At 53.1% G+C, this 15,277-nt stretch overlaps 1 protein-coding gene across 2 annotated transcripts; it reads left to right on the top strand.

Moving 5' to 3' along the window:
- The first annotated feature begins 2,420 nt into the window (after nt 1-2,420).
- SLC44A4 (solute carrier family 44 member 4) lies at nt 2,421-14,850 on the top strand. Of its 2 annotated transcripts, XM_003831545.5 has the most exons (18): nt 2,421-2,499; nt 3,323-3,422; nt 3,505-3,630; nt 3,839-3,899; nt 6,794-6,881; nt 6,958-7,041; nt 7,308-7,543; nt 7,653-7,752; nt 8,716-8,808; nt 9,096-9,198; nt 12,237-12,490; nt 12,579-12,673; nt 12,762-12,865; nt 12,975-13,048; nt 13,283-13,353; nt 13,453-13,547; nt 13,627-13,711; nt 14,613-14,850. In XM_003831545.5, exons 1-18 carry the CDS (start codon nt 2,486-2,488, stop codon nt 14,732-14,734), a joined length of 1,905 nt encoding a protein of 634 aa, XP_003831593.2. In that variant the 5' UTR covers nt 2,421-2,485; the 3' UTR covers nt 14,735-14,850. The 2 variants fall into 2 exon arrangements, with proteins under 2 accessions (XP_003831593.2, XP_054969418.1); XM_055113443.2 differs by lacking the exon at nt 3,505-3,630.
- The last annotated feature ends 427 nt before the right edge of the window (nt 14,851-15,277 follow it).

The following is a 15,277-nucleotide window of genomic DNA, read 5'->3' as shown; positions in this document are numbered from 1 at the left end:
CCCTGTGAGGAGTTGGGGCTGCGGGTCTTTGTGGAAAGGGGGCTGGGGTCCTGCCTAGGGGTCTCTGTGAGGAGCTAGGAGCAGGAGCTGGTCTTGGGGTACTCTGAGGAATAGGGACAGGGCCCCTGGGGTTCCTGTGAAGGGTGAGGCCTGAGGGGAGAAACAGCAGGGAGCCTGTTTCCAGAATCTGCAAGGAAAAGGGGCTGGGGTTCCGAGGAGAGAGGGAGCTGGGGACCGGCCTCCAGATCCCCACGAGCAGTGAAGGCTGGGGACTCACCTGCGGAGGCCCCCCTGGTCTTCTGTTCTGAAGGGGAAGGAACCCCTATGAGGGACCTTCTCGAGGAGAGGCTTGAGTCCCTTAGGGCCATAGGGGAGCAGGCAGTGAGGACTCCCGAGTAGACTTCCTGGAGCGGCTTCAGGTCAATCATTGTCCATGAGCCATGGAGGGACAGAGTCCAGCGCACCTGGGGAAAGTGGACCCCACCCGCCCCTTCCCAGACTCCTGCCCAGCCCTTGGCTCTCCCTCCTCAGTGCCCACAAGGAACCCTGACTGCCCAGCCCTCCTCCTCCCTGTGTGTGTACTCAGGGAGGACCAGGAACTCAACGTGCCTGCAATCTCTATGGCTGGGCTCAGGTGTCACTCTGACTGCTGGCCCAGAGCCCGGAGCACACTGTGGCCAGGGGACTGAGGTCCCACCAGAGTGAGGATGTACAGGGCCGCTTCCCTCCCCAGGCTCTGCTGGGGTTGACACCTTTGTCTCCAGTTTCTTTCCCCATAGCCTTGAGCCAGAGGGTAAGGTAGGGCCTGGGGCAGATAGGGGAAGAGGCCATGAGCTCCCTGAGGGGCTGTGGGGCTGTGTGGTCCCTGGGGAGGGATTAGGGAGGAGGCAGGGATGAGAATGAGGGAGTGAGAGCCACTGGGAGTCCCACATCCCAGCTAAAGGGAGACTCAGGAGAACCGTGCCAGGGTAGGGCAGGGGACCAAGGCCATTTCCCAGACTGACTGCCTTGAGATGTGAGCCGGAAACTATAAAGGCCTTCCTTCCCCTCCCCATGGCAGCCTGGGTGGAGCTCCCAGGGAGCTGCTGAGCTGCTGACCAGGCCTGGATCCTACCTTTCCTGCTCCCCAGTTTTCCCCTCCTGCCAGTCCTGCCCTAGCCCATCTCCCTCCAAACACCTGAGGCCTGGGTAGGATCCTGGGGCTAGGAGGACTCAGCAGGACAAGATATGCAGAGAGAGACTCATCCTCCACACCTCTTCTCATGTCCCTCAGGGAAGCCAGTCAAATACGACCCCTCCTTTCGAGGCCCCATCAAGAACAGGTGAGCTCTGGGCACTGCTCCGGGGGCTGGCGGGGGTGGTGGGTGCAGTGTGGAATCCAGTATTTGCTTTGTATTTGCTAAAATATTAGTAGGAAACTTGTGAAAAAGAGAAACTCCTGCCCCAGATGGGTGGTGCCCTGGGGGGATTGTTGTGTCTGGAGCAGGCATCGAGGGCTTCCCAGTTCTGGGGGGATGTTCTGTTTCTTGACTTAAGTGCCGGCTTCACAAGCGGGAGAACTCACCCAGCTGAGCCCTTGCGAGTTGTGTGCTTTTCTGTCTTTTACTTCAGAAGAAAGTTTACCCACCCAGAAAAAGGTTTTCTTTCTTTTTGTGGTTTGGAGATGGGGGTTCACTGCAGGCTCGAACTCCTGTGCTCAAGTGATCCTCCTGCCCTAGCCTTCCGAGTAGCTGGGACTACAGGCATGCACCATCACACCAGGCTAATTTCTTTGAGATGGGATCTCACTATGTTGCCCAGGCTGGTCTCAAACTCCTGGCCTCAAGGGATTCCCCTGCCTCCGCCTCCCAAGTAGCTAGTATTACAGTCGTGAGCCACTGTGCCTGACTAGGTTTTCTAAATAAAATATTAAAAAAAAATTAGCTGGGCAGTAGTGGCACGCGCCTGTAATCCCAGCTACTCGGGAGGCTAAGGCAGGAGAATTGCTTGAACCCAGGAGGCAGAGGCTGCAGTGAGCCAAGATTGCACCACTGCACTCCAGTCTGTGTGACAGAGTGAGACCCTGTCTCAAAATAAAAAAATAAAAGCAATAAAAAAATAAAAATAAAGCCTACTGATGCCCACGCTGCAGCATCACCCAACTCTCTAACCCTTAACCCCTCCAGACCATAAGCCCTACCTCCCCAAGTCTCCTTAGCTCAGCCTCCCGTTTCTCTCTCAGAAGCTGCACAGATGTCATCTGCTGCGTCCTCTTCCTGCTCTTCATTCTAGGTTACATCGTGGTGGGGATTGTGGGTGAGTTTCCAGCTGCTCAGAGCCAGGGCAGTGGGTGAGGGACAGGAACCCAGGGAGGGACCATTCCCATAACTGCCCCACTAAGTCCCTGCCCTCCAATGACTCATCTGTGCCTCTGTCTGCAGCCTGGTTGTATGGAGACCCCCGGCAAGTCCTCTACCCCAGGAACTCTACTGGGGCCTACTGTGGCATGGGGGAGAACAAGTGAGTACAAAGGCGAGAAGAGGAGTGCAGGAGCGAGGCGAGGTGGCGTGGGCAGGAGACACCCCCCCAACTCAGGCTCCAGACCTGTCCGTGCTCTTCCACAGCCTTTCCCTGCTGTCCCCACCCCACCTCAGCTTCCCTGAATCTGACAACTCCAGGCCACGTTGAGAACCATTGCTGGACAGTTAGCTTCTTGAGTCCCCCCAGAAATGGGAGGCAGTGGAGAGTCGTGTTAAGTGTATGAGTTTTACAGTTCAGAGATTGGTGTTTGGATCTCCAACTGGACCAAGTTTTGGTTGTGTGGCCTTGGACAAGTTACTCAAGCTCTCTGAGCTTTGATTTCCTTATCTGAAATTCAAGGGGAATTCCAGAAGCAATGCCAACAGTCCTCACATACAGATGTCCAATAAATAATAAAACCTCAAATATTTATATAGCATTTACTATGTTCCAGGCAGGCAGTAAACTTTACACACACAAGCGCATTGAAATCTCATGAGGTAGGCACTACTCTTTTATATGGAGTAGAACTAAGACCGAGAACAGGTGACTTGCTCAAGATCATAAAGATGATATGAAGTTGTGGAGCTCCAAGTTCATGCTCTGAGCCATTTGTCAGCTGCTGCAATGGTGACTTACTCTGAGAGATCTTCTAGGCGTCTCCCTACCTCCCCAGCTGAGCTAGGGCCAGGAGCTGGGAGGTGACTGGTATGGGCCACGCTGGGCTGGGCCCACTGTATTCTTGAGAAGCCACCCTAGTGGTCCCTCCCCTCCCCCAACACCTGACCAGGCCCTGATGCACATGGTCCCTCCCCTCCCACAGAGATAAGCCGTATCTCCTGTACTTCAACATCTTCAGCTGCATCCTGTCCAGCAACATCATCTCAGTGGCTGAGAACGGCCTACAGTGCCCCACGCCCCAGGTCAGAGCCTGGGACCTGCCTCTACCCCAGATCTCACCCAGGGTCTCAGGTTCCAGCCCCTTAGTGTTCTCTCTGCACCCAGGTGTGTGTGTCCTCCTGCCCGGAGGACCCATGGACTGTGGGAAAAAACGAGTTCTCGCAGACTGTTGGGGAAGTCTTCTATACAAAAAACAGGAACTTTTGTCTGCCAGGGGTACCCTGGAATATGGTGAATATTGCCCCTAACCTCATCACTGTCGCCCAGAAGGGCCAGGGTGGGCACGAGTGGGAGGGGGAGTTGGGTAGATGATCACCAGGTTGGCTCTCCTGGGGAGTGTGGGACAGGCTGAGCCCCATGGTGGTGGTGAGGGGACCTGCTTCTTCATCCTGCTCTGTGTCTGTGTGTCTGTGTGTCTGTCCTTTCACTCCTGCCACAGACGGTGATCACAAGCCTGCAACGGGAACTCTGCCCCAGTTTCCTCCTCCCCTCTGCTCCAGGTGAGAAGCACAGATTCCTTCCTCAGACGTCATCTAGTCCAATGTTTTCATTGCTTGAATGAAGAAACCAGGCCCAGAGAGAGTGAAGTCACATAGCTTGTTGGTGGCAAAATTGGAATTAGCATCAGGTCTTCATTTTGCTCTTTGTTATGTGGCCTTGCAGTCAGACCATCAGTGTTTTGGGGACCTACTATGTGCCAGGTGCTGGGGACAGAGGCAGGGATAACAACTGCTCCCTGCTTCAGCTACATTCTAGGTGAAGAGACTAGAGTTGTTCACAAAGAGACTGTATGAAAATCTCATGAAAACATACATGGGTGAATCTACACACACATTTTTTTTTTTTTTTAGACGGAGTCTTCCTCTGTTGCCCAGGCTGGAGTGCAGTGGTGTGATCTCGGCTCACTGCAACCCCCGCCTCCCGGGTTCAAGCGCTTCTCTGCTTCAGCCTCCCGAGTAGCTGGAATTACAGCACATGGTGCCCGCCACCACGCCCGGCTAATTTTTATTTTTATTTTATTTATTAAATTTATTTATTAAATTTGTATTTTTAGTAGAGACGGGGTTTCACTATCTTGGCCAAGCTGGTCTTGAACTCCTGACTTCGTGATCCACCCACCTCGGCCTCCCAACGTGCTGGGATTACAGACATGAGCCACCACGCCCAGCCTGCACACATATCATTTTTATATATGCACAGGGAAAAGGCTAGAAGGATATTTGTTCAAATGTTATAAGTGAACGTGGCTGGGTGGTAGGATCACAGTTGAACTTTTTTTCTTTTACAGTATGCTCTTCCTTCCAGTAGCAAACGTCTTTTTTTTTTTTTTAAGAGATGAAGTCTTGCTATGTTGCCCAGGCTGGTCTTGAACTCCTCAATTCAAGCAATCTTCCCACCTCAGCCTCTCAAAGTGCTGGGATTACAGACATGAGCCCCGACACCCAGTTGCAAATGTCATTTTTAATATAAAACAATTTTTAGGCCAGGCATGGTGGCTCATGCTTGTAATCCTAGCACTTTGGGAGGCTGAGCCAGGCAGATCACCTGAGATCAGGAGTTCGAGACCTGCCTGGCCAACATGGCGAAACCCTATCTCTACTAAAAATACAAAAATTAGCTGGGCGTGGTGGCATGCACCTCTTATCCCAGCTACTCAGGAGGCTGAGGCAGGAGAATTGCTTGAACCCGGGTGGCAGAGGTTGCAGTGAGCCAAGATCGCGCCACTGTACTCTAGCCTTGGTGACAGAGCGAGTCTCCGTCTCAAACAAAAATTTTAGGCCGGGAGCAGTGGCTCACACCTGTAATCCCAGCACTTTGGGAGGCCGAGGCGGGCGGATCACAAGGTCAGGAGTTCGAGACTAGTCTGGCCAACATGGCGAAACCCCGTCTCTACTAAAAATACAAAAATTAGCCAGGTGTGGTGGTGGGCACCTGAAATCCCAGCTACTCGGGAGGCTGAAGTAGGAGAATTGCTTGAGCCCAGAGGCGGAGTTTACGGTGAGCCGAGATGGTGCCACTGCACTCCAGCCTGGGCAACAGTGAGACTCCATCTCAAAAAAAAAAAATTAGACAATTTATAGCATAAGATGAGATATCCAGTTATCAATTTAAGTACAGTAAGGAGTATCTCAAGTGAATACTTCAAAGTCAAGTAGATCTGAATATAAATTCTAGCACTTTCCAGCCCTATGGTCTTGACCCAACTATGCAACCTCTCTGAACCTTGTTTCCTCATCTTTAGAATGTAAATAACAGTGAGGTGCAGTGGCTCACACCTGTAGTCCCAACTGCTCAGGAGGCTAAGGCAGGAGGATCACTTGAGTCCTGGAGTTGGAGGTTACAGTGAGCTATGATTGTGCCACTGCACTCCAGCCTGGGCAATAGAGTGAGAAACCCTGCCTCTAAAAAATAAATAAGCTAGGTGAGGTGACTCACACCTGTAATCCCAACACTTTGGGGGGCTGAGGTGGGAGGATTGCTTGAGCCCAGGAGTTTGAGGCCAGCCTGGGCAACACAGCAAAACCCCATCTGTACAAAAAATTTAAAAATTAGCCAAGTGTGGTGGTGCACATCTATAGTCCCAGTTGCTTGGGAGGCTAAGTGGGGAGGATCGCTTGAGCCCAGAAGTTCAATGTTGCAGTAAGCTATGATCATGCAGCTGCACTCTAGCCTGGGTGACAGAGCAAGACCTTGACTCAAAAATAAGTAAATAAATAAATAAATAGATAGATAAATAAATGACAAAGCAAGGCTGCCTGGCAAAGTTGTTGCAAGGATGGCAGTAAGTGGCTCTGTAGGCACATAACAGTTGCCAAAGGAGGTGGGGATAAGGTCAGAAGGCTTCCTGGAGGAGGTGAGATGGAGCTGGATTTGAACAGGGAGTCATGGATGGGATTTCTGGTGGAAAGAGAGCCCTGAGAGAGAGGCACAGTAAGAGCAAAGGTACAGAGTAGAAGGGAACATGGGCTGGATTTGGACAGGAGAGCCTGGAAGCCTGGCCAGGGAGTGTGGATGCTGTCTCTGGGGCAGAGCCTCTGGAGATGTCTGAGTCACAAAGGGACCCAGAACCCTGGAGTGATGAAGTCCAGGCAGTGCCACGGTCTCCCTGGCACTCCACTCGGGTGGAGGGTGGATGGAAGGGTGACAGGGTGTTCTAAGAGTTGAGGCCAGCGGAGAGGAGGGTCCAAACCAAGGCACGACAGGGAGGGGAGGCAGGGGATAGACTGGGCTCCACAGGGCAGAAGCCCATTTGTGAAATCAAAAGCAGCCCACTGAGGGACGCAAGGCCCATCACCCTTCCCTCCCCTAAGGGCACTGTGGACTGGGAGGGGGCCAGAGACCCTCCAGGCAGAGCTCCTGGCCCCCAACCCAGCAGCCCGGCTCTCCCTTCCAGCTCTGGGGCGCTGCTTTCCATGGACCAACGTTACTCCACCGGCGCTCCCAGGGATCACCAATGACACCACCATACAGCAGGGGATCAGGTAGGCACCTCCCTCCCCCACATCCTGGCCACACCCCTTCCACCCACAGCCCCATCTGACTCTGTCTCCCCAACAGCGGTCTTATTGACAGCCTCAATGCCCGAGACATCAGTGTTAAGATCTTTGAAGATTTTGCCCAGTCCTGGTATTGGATTCTTGTGTGAGTCACCAGATTCCCCTCCTCTTGTGTCCTTGCCTTCTTCCTCCCTGATCCTCTACACCCTCGCCCAATGTCTGAAACACAGGCTTTGGACAGAGGAGGAGGAGCCAGAGCTCTGAATGGATTCCAAGACCAACAGGATTTATAAGGGAAAGAGGCCTAATCTGGGGACATTGGGTGGTGTGTGGAAAGGCAGGGGGGGCCTCTGTAAGGGGAAGGATTTGAGGGGCTAGGGCTGAACCTCACTGTCCTCACCCTGCCTACAGTGCCCTGGGGGTGGCTCTGGTCTTGAGCCTACTGTTTATCTTGCTTCTGCGCCTGGTGGCCGGGCCCCTGGTGCTGGTGCTGATCCTGGGAGTGCTGGGCGTGCTGGCATACGGCATCTACTACTGCTGGGAGGAGTACCGAGTGCTGCAGGACAAGGGCGCCTCCATCTCCCAGCTGGGTTTCACCACCAACCTCAGTGCCTACCAGAGCGTGCAGGAGACCTGGCTGGCCGCCCGTGAGTGTCCTGCCCACCCCCAAGCCACCAGCTGCCCAAGGACTGCCCTGGGCCATGCCCGGCCCCAGCCCTGGCCCTGACCTAGGTCTGTCTGCCCCGTCCTCTGCAGTGATCGTGTTGGCGGTGCTTGAAGCCATCCTGCTGCTGGTGCTCATCTTCCTGCGGCAGCGGATTCGTATTGCCATTGCCCTCCTGAAGGAGGCCAGCAAGTTAGGGCCTGCCTGGGAGGGAGATGAGGTTGAGGACAGCGTGGACCCAGGAGTGCTAGGGGACCTAGGGGGTGCTAGAGAGGTGGTAGGGAGCCTCAGAGGAGAAGGGAGGAATATAGCACAGTGGTGAACACTGCTGTGGCTTTGCTTCCCCATCTGTAAAATGGGGGTAACAATAATTCCTGCCTTCTAGGGTTGTCTTGAGGATTAAATGAGTGCCTGGAATATGACATAGGCCTTCTAGAGGGGTTGGTGGGAGTGGTGGTGGCTGAGTGGAACGGCAGGAATCCGGGCCAGGAGGGGCAGCAGCTTGCTCCCGATCAGGAACTGCCACACACACCTGCCAAGGGATCACGCTTGGGGGTGATCTTCCCTTACTCCACCCGAAGCTGCCCCAGGTGGCTTCTCTGTGACCCTAGTTTCCTCTAAGGGTCCTGTGAGCCTGATTTATTCAGTTCTGTTTATCCATTGAGCACCTACAGTATGCCTAGCCCTGCACCAGGCCCTGAGGACACAGATATGAAAGACAATGTCACTAACCCTGTTGGTCCCACCCTGGGGGAGTGGGGCAGGCCCCAGTGAGGGCAGAGGGGTCAGCCCCCCCCTTTTTTTTTTTGAGACGGAGTCTCGCTCTGTCGCCCAGGCTGGAGTGCAGTGGTGCGATGTCAGCTCACTGCAAACTCCGCCTCCCGGGTTCACGCCATTCTCCTGCCTCAGCCTCTGGAGTAGCTGGCACTACAGGCGCCCACCACCATGCCCGGCTAATTTTTTGTATTTTTAGTAGAGATGGGGTTTCACCGTGTTAGCCAGCATGGTCTTGATCTCCTGACCTCGTGATCCGCCCGCCTCAGCCTCCCAAAGTGCTGGGATTACAGGCGTGAGCCACCACGCCCGGCCAGGGTCAGCCCCTTGAGAAGGTGGACAGCTGGGGCGGTGCCGGTGAACAGCTTTGTCTCCCTGCAGGGCTGTGGGACAGATGATGTCTACCATGTTCTACCCACTGGTCACCTTTGTCCTCCTCCTCATCTGCATTGCCTACTGGGCCATGACTGCTCTGTATCCTCTGCCCATGCAGCCAGCCACTCTTGGAGTCCTGGGGGGTGATGGAAAACAAAGCAATACTTGCCCTGTAGAGTGCCTTGGTGTCACTGGAAGAGGTGCCCCTTTCTCTGGGCAGACACAGCAGCACTGTGCCTGAACAGAGTTGAAAGGGTGCACACAGGCTGAATTTCAGCCCTCTCTGTGCAGCAAACGATCTGCACAAGCACCTAGGAACAGGTCCCTAAAGAGTGAGTGACCTGTGGAGACCTCGTGTGATCATGCTTTCCTTGACTCCCCTCTGGGTACCTGGCTACATCGGGGCAACCCCAGTATGTGCTCTGGGCATCCAACATCAGCTCCCCCGGCTGTGAGAAAGTGCCAATAAATACATCATGCAACCCCACGGTAAGAGGAAGCAGGGGACATGGAGGCGGGACTAGTAGGGGTGAGGGGCTGTAGGGGCCACATTCCTCATTGTGCAGAGAAGACTGAGGCCACAGAGGGCAAGAAACTTGTGCAAGGTCGCACACTCAACCCCCAGCAGAGCTAGAAGAAACCAGTTCCCAGAATACCTGGTACTCCTGTTGAGCCATCCATCATGTGGGGAGGGAAACTGAGGCTGGTGGAGACAGCCCTGGATACCAGGACTTACTCCACCCCTCCCCAGGACATTGCTCTGGCTTGAGGACCATCAACCACTTCACCCTCTGAGTCTCAGCCTACTCCTGTTTGTTTGTTTGTTTGTTTTGAGACAGGGTCTTGCTCTGTTGCCCAGGCTGGAGTGCAGCAGTGCAATCTCAGCTCACTGCAACCTCCATCCCCCAGGCTCAAGCAATCTTCCCACCTCAGCCTCCTGAGCAGCTGGGACTACTAGTGTATGACACCACGCCAGGCTAATTTTAAGCTTTTTGTAGAGGCAAGGTCTTGCTGTGTTACCCGGGCTGGTCTTGAACTCCTGGGGTTGCCCCGATGTAGTCAGGTACCCAAGCGATCCTCTGGCTTAACCTCCCAAAGTACTGGGATTATAGGAGTGAGCCACCACACGCAGCTCCATTCCTCTGTAAAATGAGGATAATTATAATACCCATCCCTGGGGTGGCTGAGAAGATGAAATGACTTTGGGCACATAAAGTGCTTAGTACAATGCCTGGCACCTGATAAGAGCTCAATAACAGGTTGAATTGTATTGTATTGTTAAGCCTTACTCCCTTGGAACACAGAGCCCTAGGTAGTAGCCAGGTGGGACTCCCTGCGGGGGACCCGAGAGAGAAGCTGCTTCCAAAATTCCCCTGTGAGGTTCCCTGGGAGTGGTGCTGGGCTGCTGGGAATGTACTCTTCTCAAACCTGTCATATCTTCACCTCGTCTGAGCTGGGAACATGAGCTGTGCTGCAGGCATTAGCCCCACCCCTATTAAAAAGGGGAGGTTTGGCGGGCGCGGTGGCTCATGCCTGTAATCCCAGCACTTAGGAGGCCGAGGTGGGCGGATCACCTGAGGTCAGGAGTTTGAGACCAGCCTGGCCAACATGACAAAACCCTGTCTCCACTAAAAGTACAAAAATTAGCCAGGCATGGTAGCAGGTGCCTGTAATCCCAGCTACTCAGGAGACTGAGGCAGGAGAATTGCTTGAACTCGGGAGGCGGAGGTTGCAGTGAGCTGAGATCGCGCCATTGCACTGCAGCCTGGGCGGCGAGACTCCGTCTCAAAAAAAAAAAAAAAAAAAAAAAAAAAAAAAAAAGGAGGTTTATTTACATGTACAGAGGACCCACTATGTGCCAGGCACTGGGTATACAAAGCCCAAAATGATGTGGTTCTTTTTCTTTTTCTTTTTTTTTTCTTTTTTAATGAAAAAAAGGCTGTTACACAGGCTGGAGTGCAGTGATGCGATCATGGCTCACTGAAGCCTTGATCTCCCAGGCTCAAGTGATCTTCTCACCTCAGTCTCCCAAGTAGCTGGGACTACAAACAAGTGCCACCATGCCCGGCTAATTTTTTTTTTTTAAGAGATGGCGTTTCACTATGTTGCCCAGGCTGGTCTCAAACAAATGGGCTCAAGCAATTTGCCTGCTTCAGCCTCCAAAAGTGTTGGGATTATACACGTGAGCAACTGTGCTGGGTATGACGTGAGTGTTGTTTTCAACTTGCTTGTGATCTAGCAGTAAAGACTGACAGAAGGCCGGGCGCAGTGGCTCACACCTGTAATCCCAGCACTTTGGGAGGCCAAGGCAGGTGAATCATGAGGTCCAGAGTTCAAGACCAACCTGGCCAATATGGTGACAGAGTGAGACTCCATCTCAAAAAAAAAAAAAAAAGATTTTTTGATTAGCCAGGCATGGTGGCACACACCTGCAGTCCCAGCTACTTGGGAGGTTGAAGCAGGAGGATTGCTTGAACACGGGAGGCAGAGGTTGCAGTGAGCTGAGATTGAGCCACTGCACTCCAGCCTGGGCAACAGAGCGAGACCCTGTGTCAAAAAAAAATTTTTTTGGTTATATTTGCTAGAAAGGGTTGCTTTTTAATTTGTGACTTTTTACTTTTTATTATGGGAATTTTTAAACATATGCAAAAGTAGAGATGATAGCACAGTGAGTTCCCCGTACCCAGATTCCACAACCCTCAACTTTTTGCTATTCTTATTTCATCTATATCCTCACCTATAATTTTTTTTTTTTTGAGACGGAGTTTTGCTCTTGTCTCCCAGGCTGGAGTGCAGTGGCGCAATCTCGGCCCACTGCAACCTCTGCCTCCTGGGTTCAAGCAATTATCCTGCCTCAGCCTCCTGAATAGCTGGGATTATAGGCGTCTGCCACCACGCCCGGCTAATTTTTTGTATTTTCAGTAGAGATGGGATTTCACCATGTTGGCCAAGCTAGTCTTGAACTCCTGACCTCAGGTGATCCGCCCACCTCGGCCTCCCAAAGTGCTGAGATTACAGGCATAAGCCACCGCACCCGCCTCATAAATTTTTTTTTCTGGAGACTTTTAAGGCAAATTCTGGACATCATGCCATTTCACCTGTACATGCATGGAGATGGATCTCAACAGATAAGAACTGTTTAAAAGCATAGCCACTATATCATTATCACATCTCACAAAATTAACAATAATTCCTCAATATCATCAAATACCCAGCCTGTTCAATTTGCTGGAAAGGGTTTTGGTAGACGTTGCAGAGGCTGCTCTGGAATGGGAATGCTGAGTGAGTGCCTTCCCCTCTGATTGAGACTGAGGGAGCTGATTATGCTTATGCTATAGGCAGACCAAACTGAGTTTGAGCCTGGAGATGGAACTCTCCGACAGAACTTGACTCCCGCAGTCCAGAGAAGCTGCTACTTCCCACCTGTCAACTCTGGGAGGGGCAGGAGCTACTGGGAATGGGACGCCCAGGCTCCATACTGAGGCCCCTGATGCCTGAGCCTACTCTATCCCCGTCTACCCTCCCAGGCCCAGCTTGTGAACTCCTCGTGCCCAGGGCTGATGTGCGTCTTCCAGGGCTACTCATCCAAAGGCCTAATCCAACGTTCTGTCTTCAATCTGCAAATCTATGGGGTCCTGGGGCTCTTCTGGACCCTTAACTGGGTACTGGCCCTGGGCCAATGCGTCCTCGCTGGAGCCTTTGCCTCCTTCTACTGGGCCTTCCACAAGCCCCAGGACATCCCTACCTTCCCCTTAATCTCTGCCTTCATCCGCACACTCCGGTAAGGATGGGGCAGGGGCCTGGTCATTGTAGGCACGGGGGCCCCAGGGGTCCTGGAGCTGTCTCTGACTGCATAACACCCTCTGCAGTTACCACACTGGGTCATTGGCATTTGGAGCCCTCATCCTGACCCTTGTGCAGATAGCCCGGGTCATCTTGGAGTATATTGACCACAAGCTCAGAGGTGAGTCTGGAGTCGGAGTAGGAGTCAGGAGCTGGGGAAGGCCATTAGGGAGGGGCAGTGACCAAACATGAGCCTTCCTCGCTCCCAGGAGTGCAGAACCCTGTAGCCCGCTGCATCATGTGCTGTTTCAAGTGCTGCCTCTGGTGTCTGGAAAAATTTATCAAGTTCCTAAACCGCAATGCATACATCATGGTGAGCTACACTGCAAGCAACCCTTTGTTCTGGTGCCCTTTGGTCTAGACACCCCCATCCTGGTCCAGGCAGCTCGCCTTGGTAACTCTGACCTTTCCACCTCCCTCAGATCGCCATCTATGGGAAGAATTTCTGTGTCTCAGCCAAAAATGCGTTCATGCTACTCATGCGAAACATTGTCAGGTTAGGCTGTTCCCCACCCCCTTTGTGGCTCCCTCCTCTGATCTCCCACCCAAGGCTGGCTTCGTGGGTGTGCTGTGCTCAGTCGGGCCCTAGACTTAGTTTAGTGCTCTGCTCTTGCCATCTTGAAACGTGAACAATTTTCATTTTGCACCAGTCCCCACAAATTACGAAGCCAATTTTACTCTCAGCATTGCCAGGCCTCTCACCCTCAACCTCCCCTAACTTCTGGCACAGGGTGGTCGTCCTGGATAAAGTCACAGACCTGCTGCTGTTCTTTGGGAAGCTGCTGGTGGTCGGAGGCGTGGGTAAGGGAACAGAAGCTGTGGGGACAGAGGGTAGGGGTGCTGGGCAGCTGAAGAGGTGGCCTCAGAGGTGCAGCACTAACCCCCAGAATTATTCCACAGGGGTCCTGTCCTTCTTTTTTTTCTCCGGTCGCATCCCGGGGCTGGGTAAAGACTTTAAGAGCCCCCACCTCAACTATTACTGGCTGCCCATCATGGTGAGTGACTCCCCTCTCTGCCGCTGCACCCCCAACTCCCCAGAGGAACCCAATAACCCCAACGGGTCATGTCTTCCAGACCTCCATCCTGGGGGCCTATGTCATCGCCAGCGGCTTCTTCAGCGTTTTCGGCATGTGTGTGGACACGCTCTTTCTCTGCTTCCGTGAGTGACACCCCCAGCCACCTGTCCCCAACCTTAAAGTACTGAGCCATTCAAGCATTTTTTTTTTTGGAGATTTGGTGCTTCTAGAAACAATGCCTTTGTGAGCTAAACGAACCAGAGGGAGCTTCTTGTGACATCCTGAGGCCAGGTGTTTAGGGAAGAAGGAAGAGAGTGAGCCCCCAGGCCGGTAGGCTCTCCAAAGAAGGAGCATTCTGATGGAGAGGTCTCTGCTATCTTCCCTAAGAAATCTCGGGTAGAAGTTAGCCATTAGAGGCCGGGCATGGTGGCTCACGCCTGTCATGCCAGCACTTAGGGGGGCCGAGGTGGGCAGATCACCCTGAGGTCAGGAGTTCGAGACCAGCCTGGCCCACATGGTGAAACCCCTCTCTACTAAAAATACAAAAAATTAGCTGGGCGCGGTGGCGGGCGCCTGTAATCCCAGCCACTTGGGAGGCTGAAGCAGGAGAATCGCTTGAACTCAGGAAGCGGAGGTTGCAGCGAGCCGAGATTGCGCTACTGCACTTCAGCTTGGGCGACAGCAAGACTCAGTCTCAAAACAAAGAAAAAAGATTAAAAAAAAAAAAAAAGAGCCATTAGAGAGACTTCCCAGCAGGTGGCTGTAGCGTCAGGGGATTTTCTTACTCTACAGCATGCATCCATTCAGGGTTTGCCAGTCTCCTCCTAAGCGACTGACATGCATTTTTTCCGCTAATTCTTATCATCGCTCTATGCAACATAATATTCCCGACCCCACTTCACATGAGGAAACTGAGATTACATAACCTGCCCGGGGGTAAGGGTGGTAGTGCGGCTTGGATTCCAAATCCCGCAGGCAGCTTGCCTCCCAGTCCCCGATTTCCTGGCCCAGGGTCCGCTCTAACCGGTCTCTGTTGCGGCTCAGTGGAAGACCTGGAGCGGAACAACGGCTCCCTGGACCGGCCCTACTACATGTCCAAGAGCCTTCTAAAGATTCTGGGCAAGAAGAACGAGGCGCCCCCGGACAACAAGAAGAGGAAGAAGTGACAGCTCCGGCCTTGATCCAGGACTGCACCCCACCCCCACCGTCCAGCCATCCAACCTCACTTCGCCTTACAGGTCTCCATTTTGTGGTAAAAAAAAGGTTTTAGGCCAGGCGCCGTGGCTCACGCCTGTAATCCAACAGTTTGAGAGGCCGAGGCGGGCGGATCACCTGAGTCAGGAGTTCGAGACCAGCCTGGCCAACATGGTGAAACCTCCGTCTCTATTAAAAATACGAAAATTAGCCGAGAGTGGTGGCATGCACCTGTCATCCCAGCTACTCGGGAGGCTGAGGCAGGAGAATCGCTTGAACCCGGGAGGCAGAGGTTGCAGTGAGCCGAGATCGCGCCACTGCACTCCAACCTGGGTGACAGACTCTGTCTCCAAAACAAAACAAACAAACAAAAAGATTTTATTAAAGATATTTTGTTAACTCAGTAAATCTGTGACTCATTCTCTCCACGACGACAGGTGGCCTTTTTTTTTCCGCGCCCGGCTCTTTAAAATCGGCCCCGCCCCTGTGACGCGTCCTGGTGCCGCGGCCAATCA

This window comes from Pan paniscus, chromosome 5 (genome assembly GCF_029289425.2).
Source record: "Pan paniscus chromosome 5, NHGRI_mPanPan1-v2.0_pri, whole genome shotgun sequence".
Taxonomy (NCBI): domain Eukaryota; kingdom Metazoa; phylum Chordata; class Mammalia; order Primates; family Hominidae; genus Pan; species Pan paniscus.
Note: the sequence above shows the minus strand (reverse complement) of the source record. Positions and strands in the feature narration are given on the sequence as shown.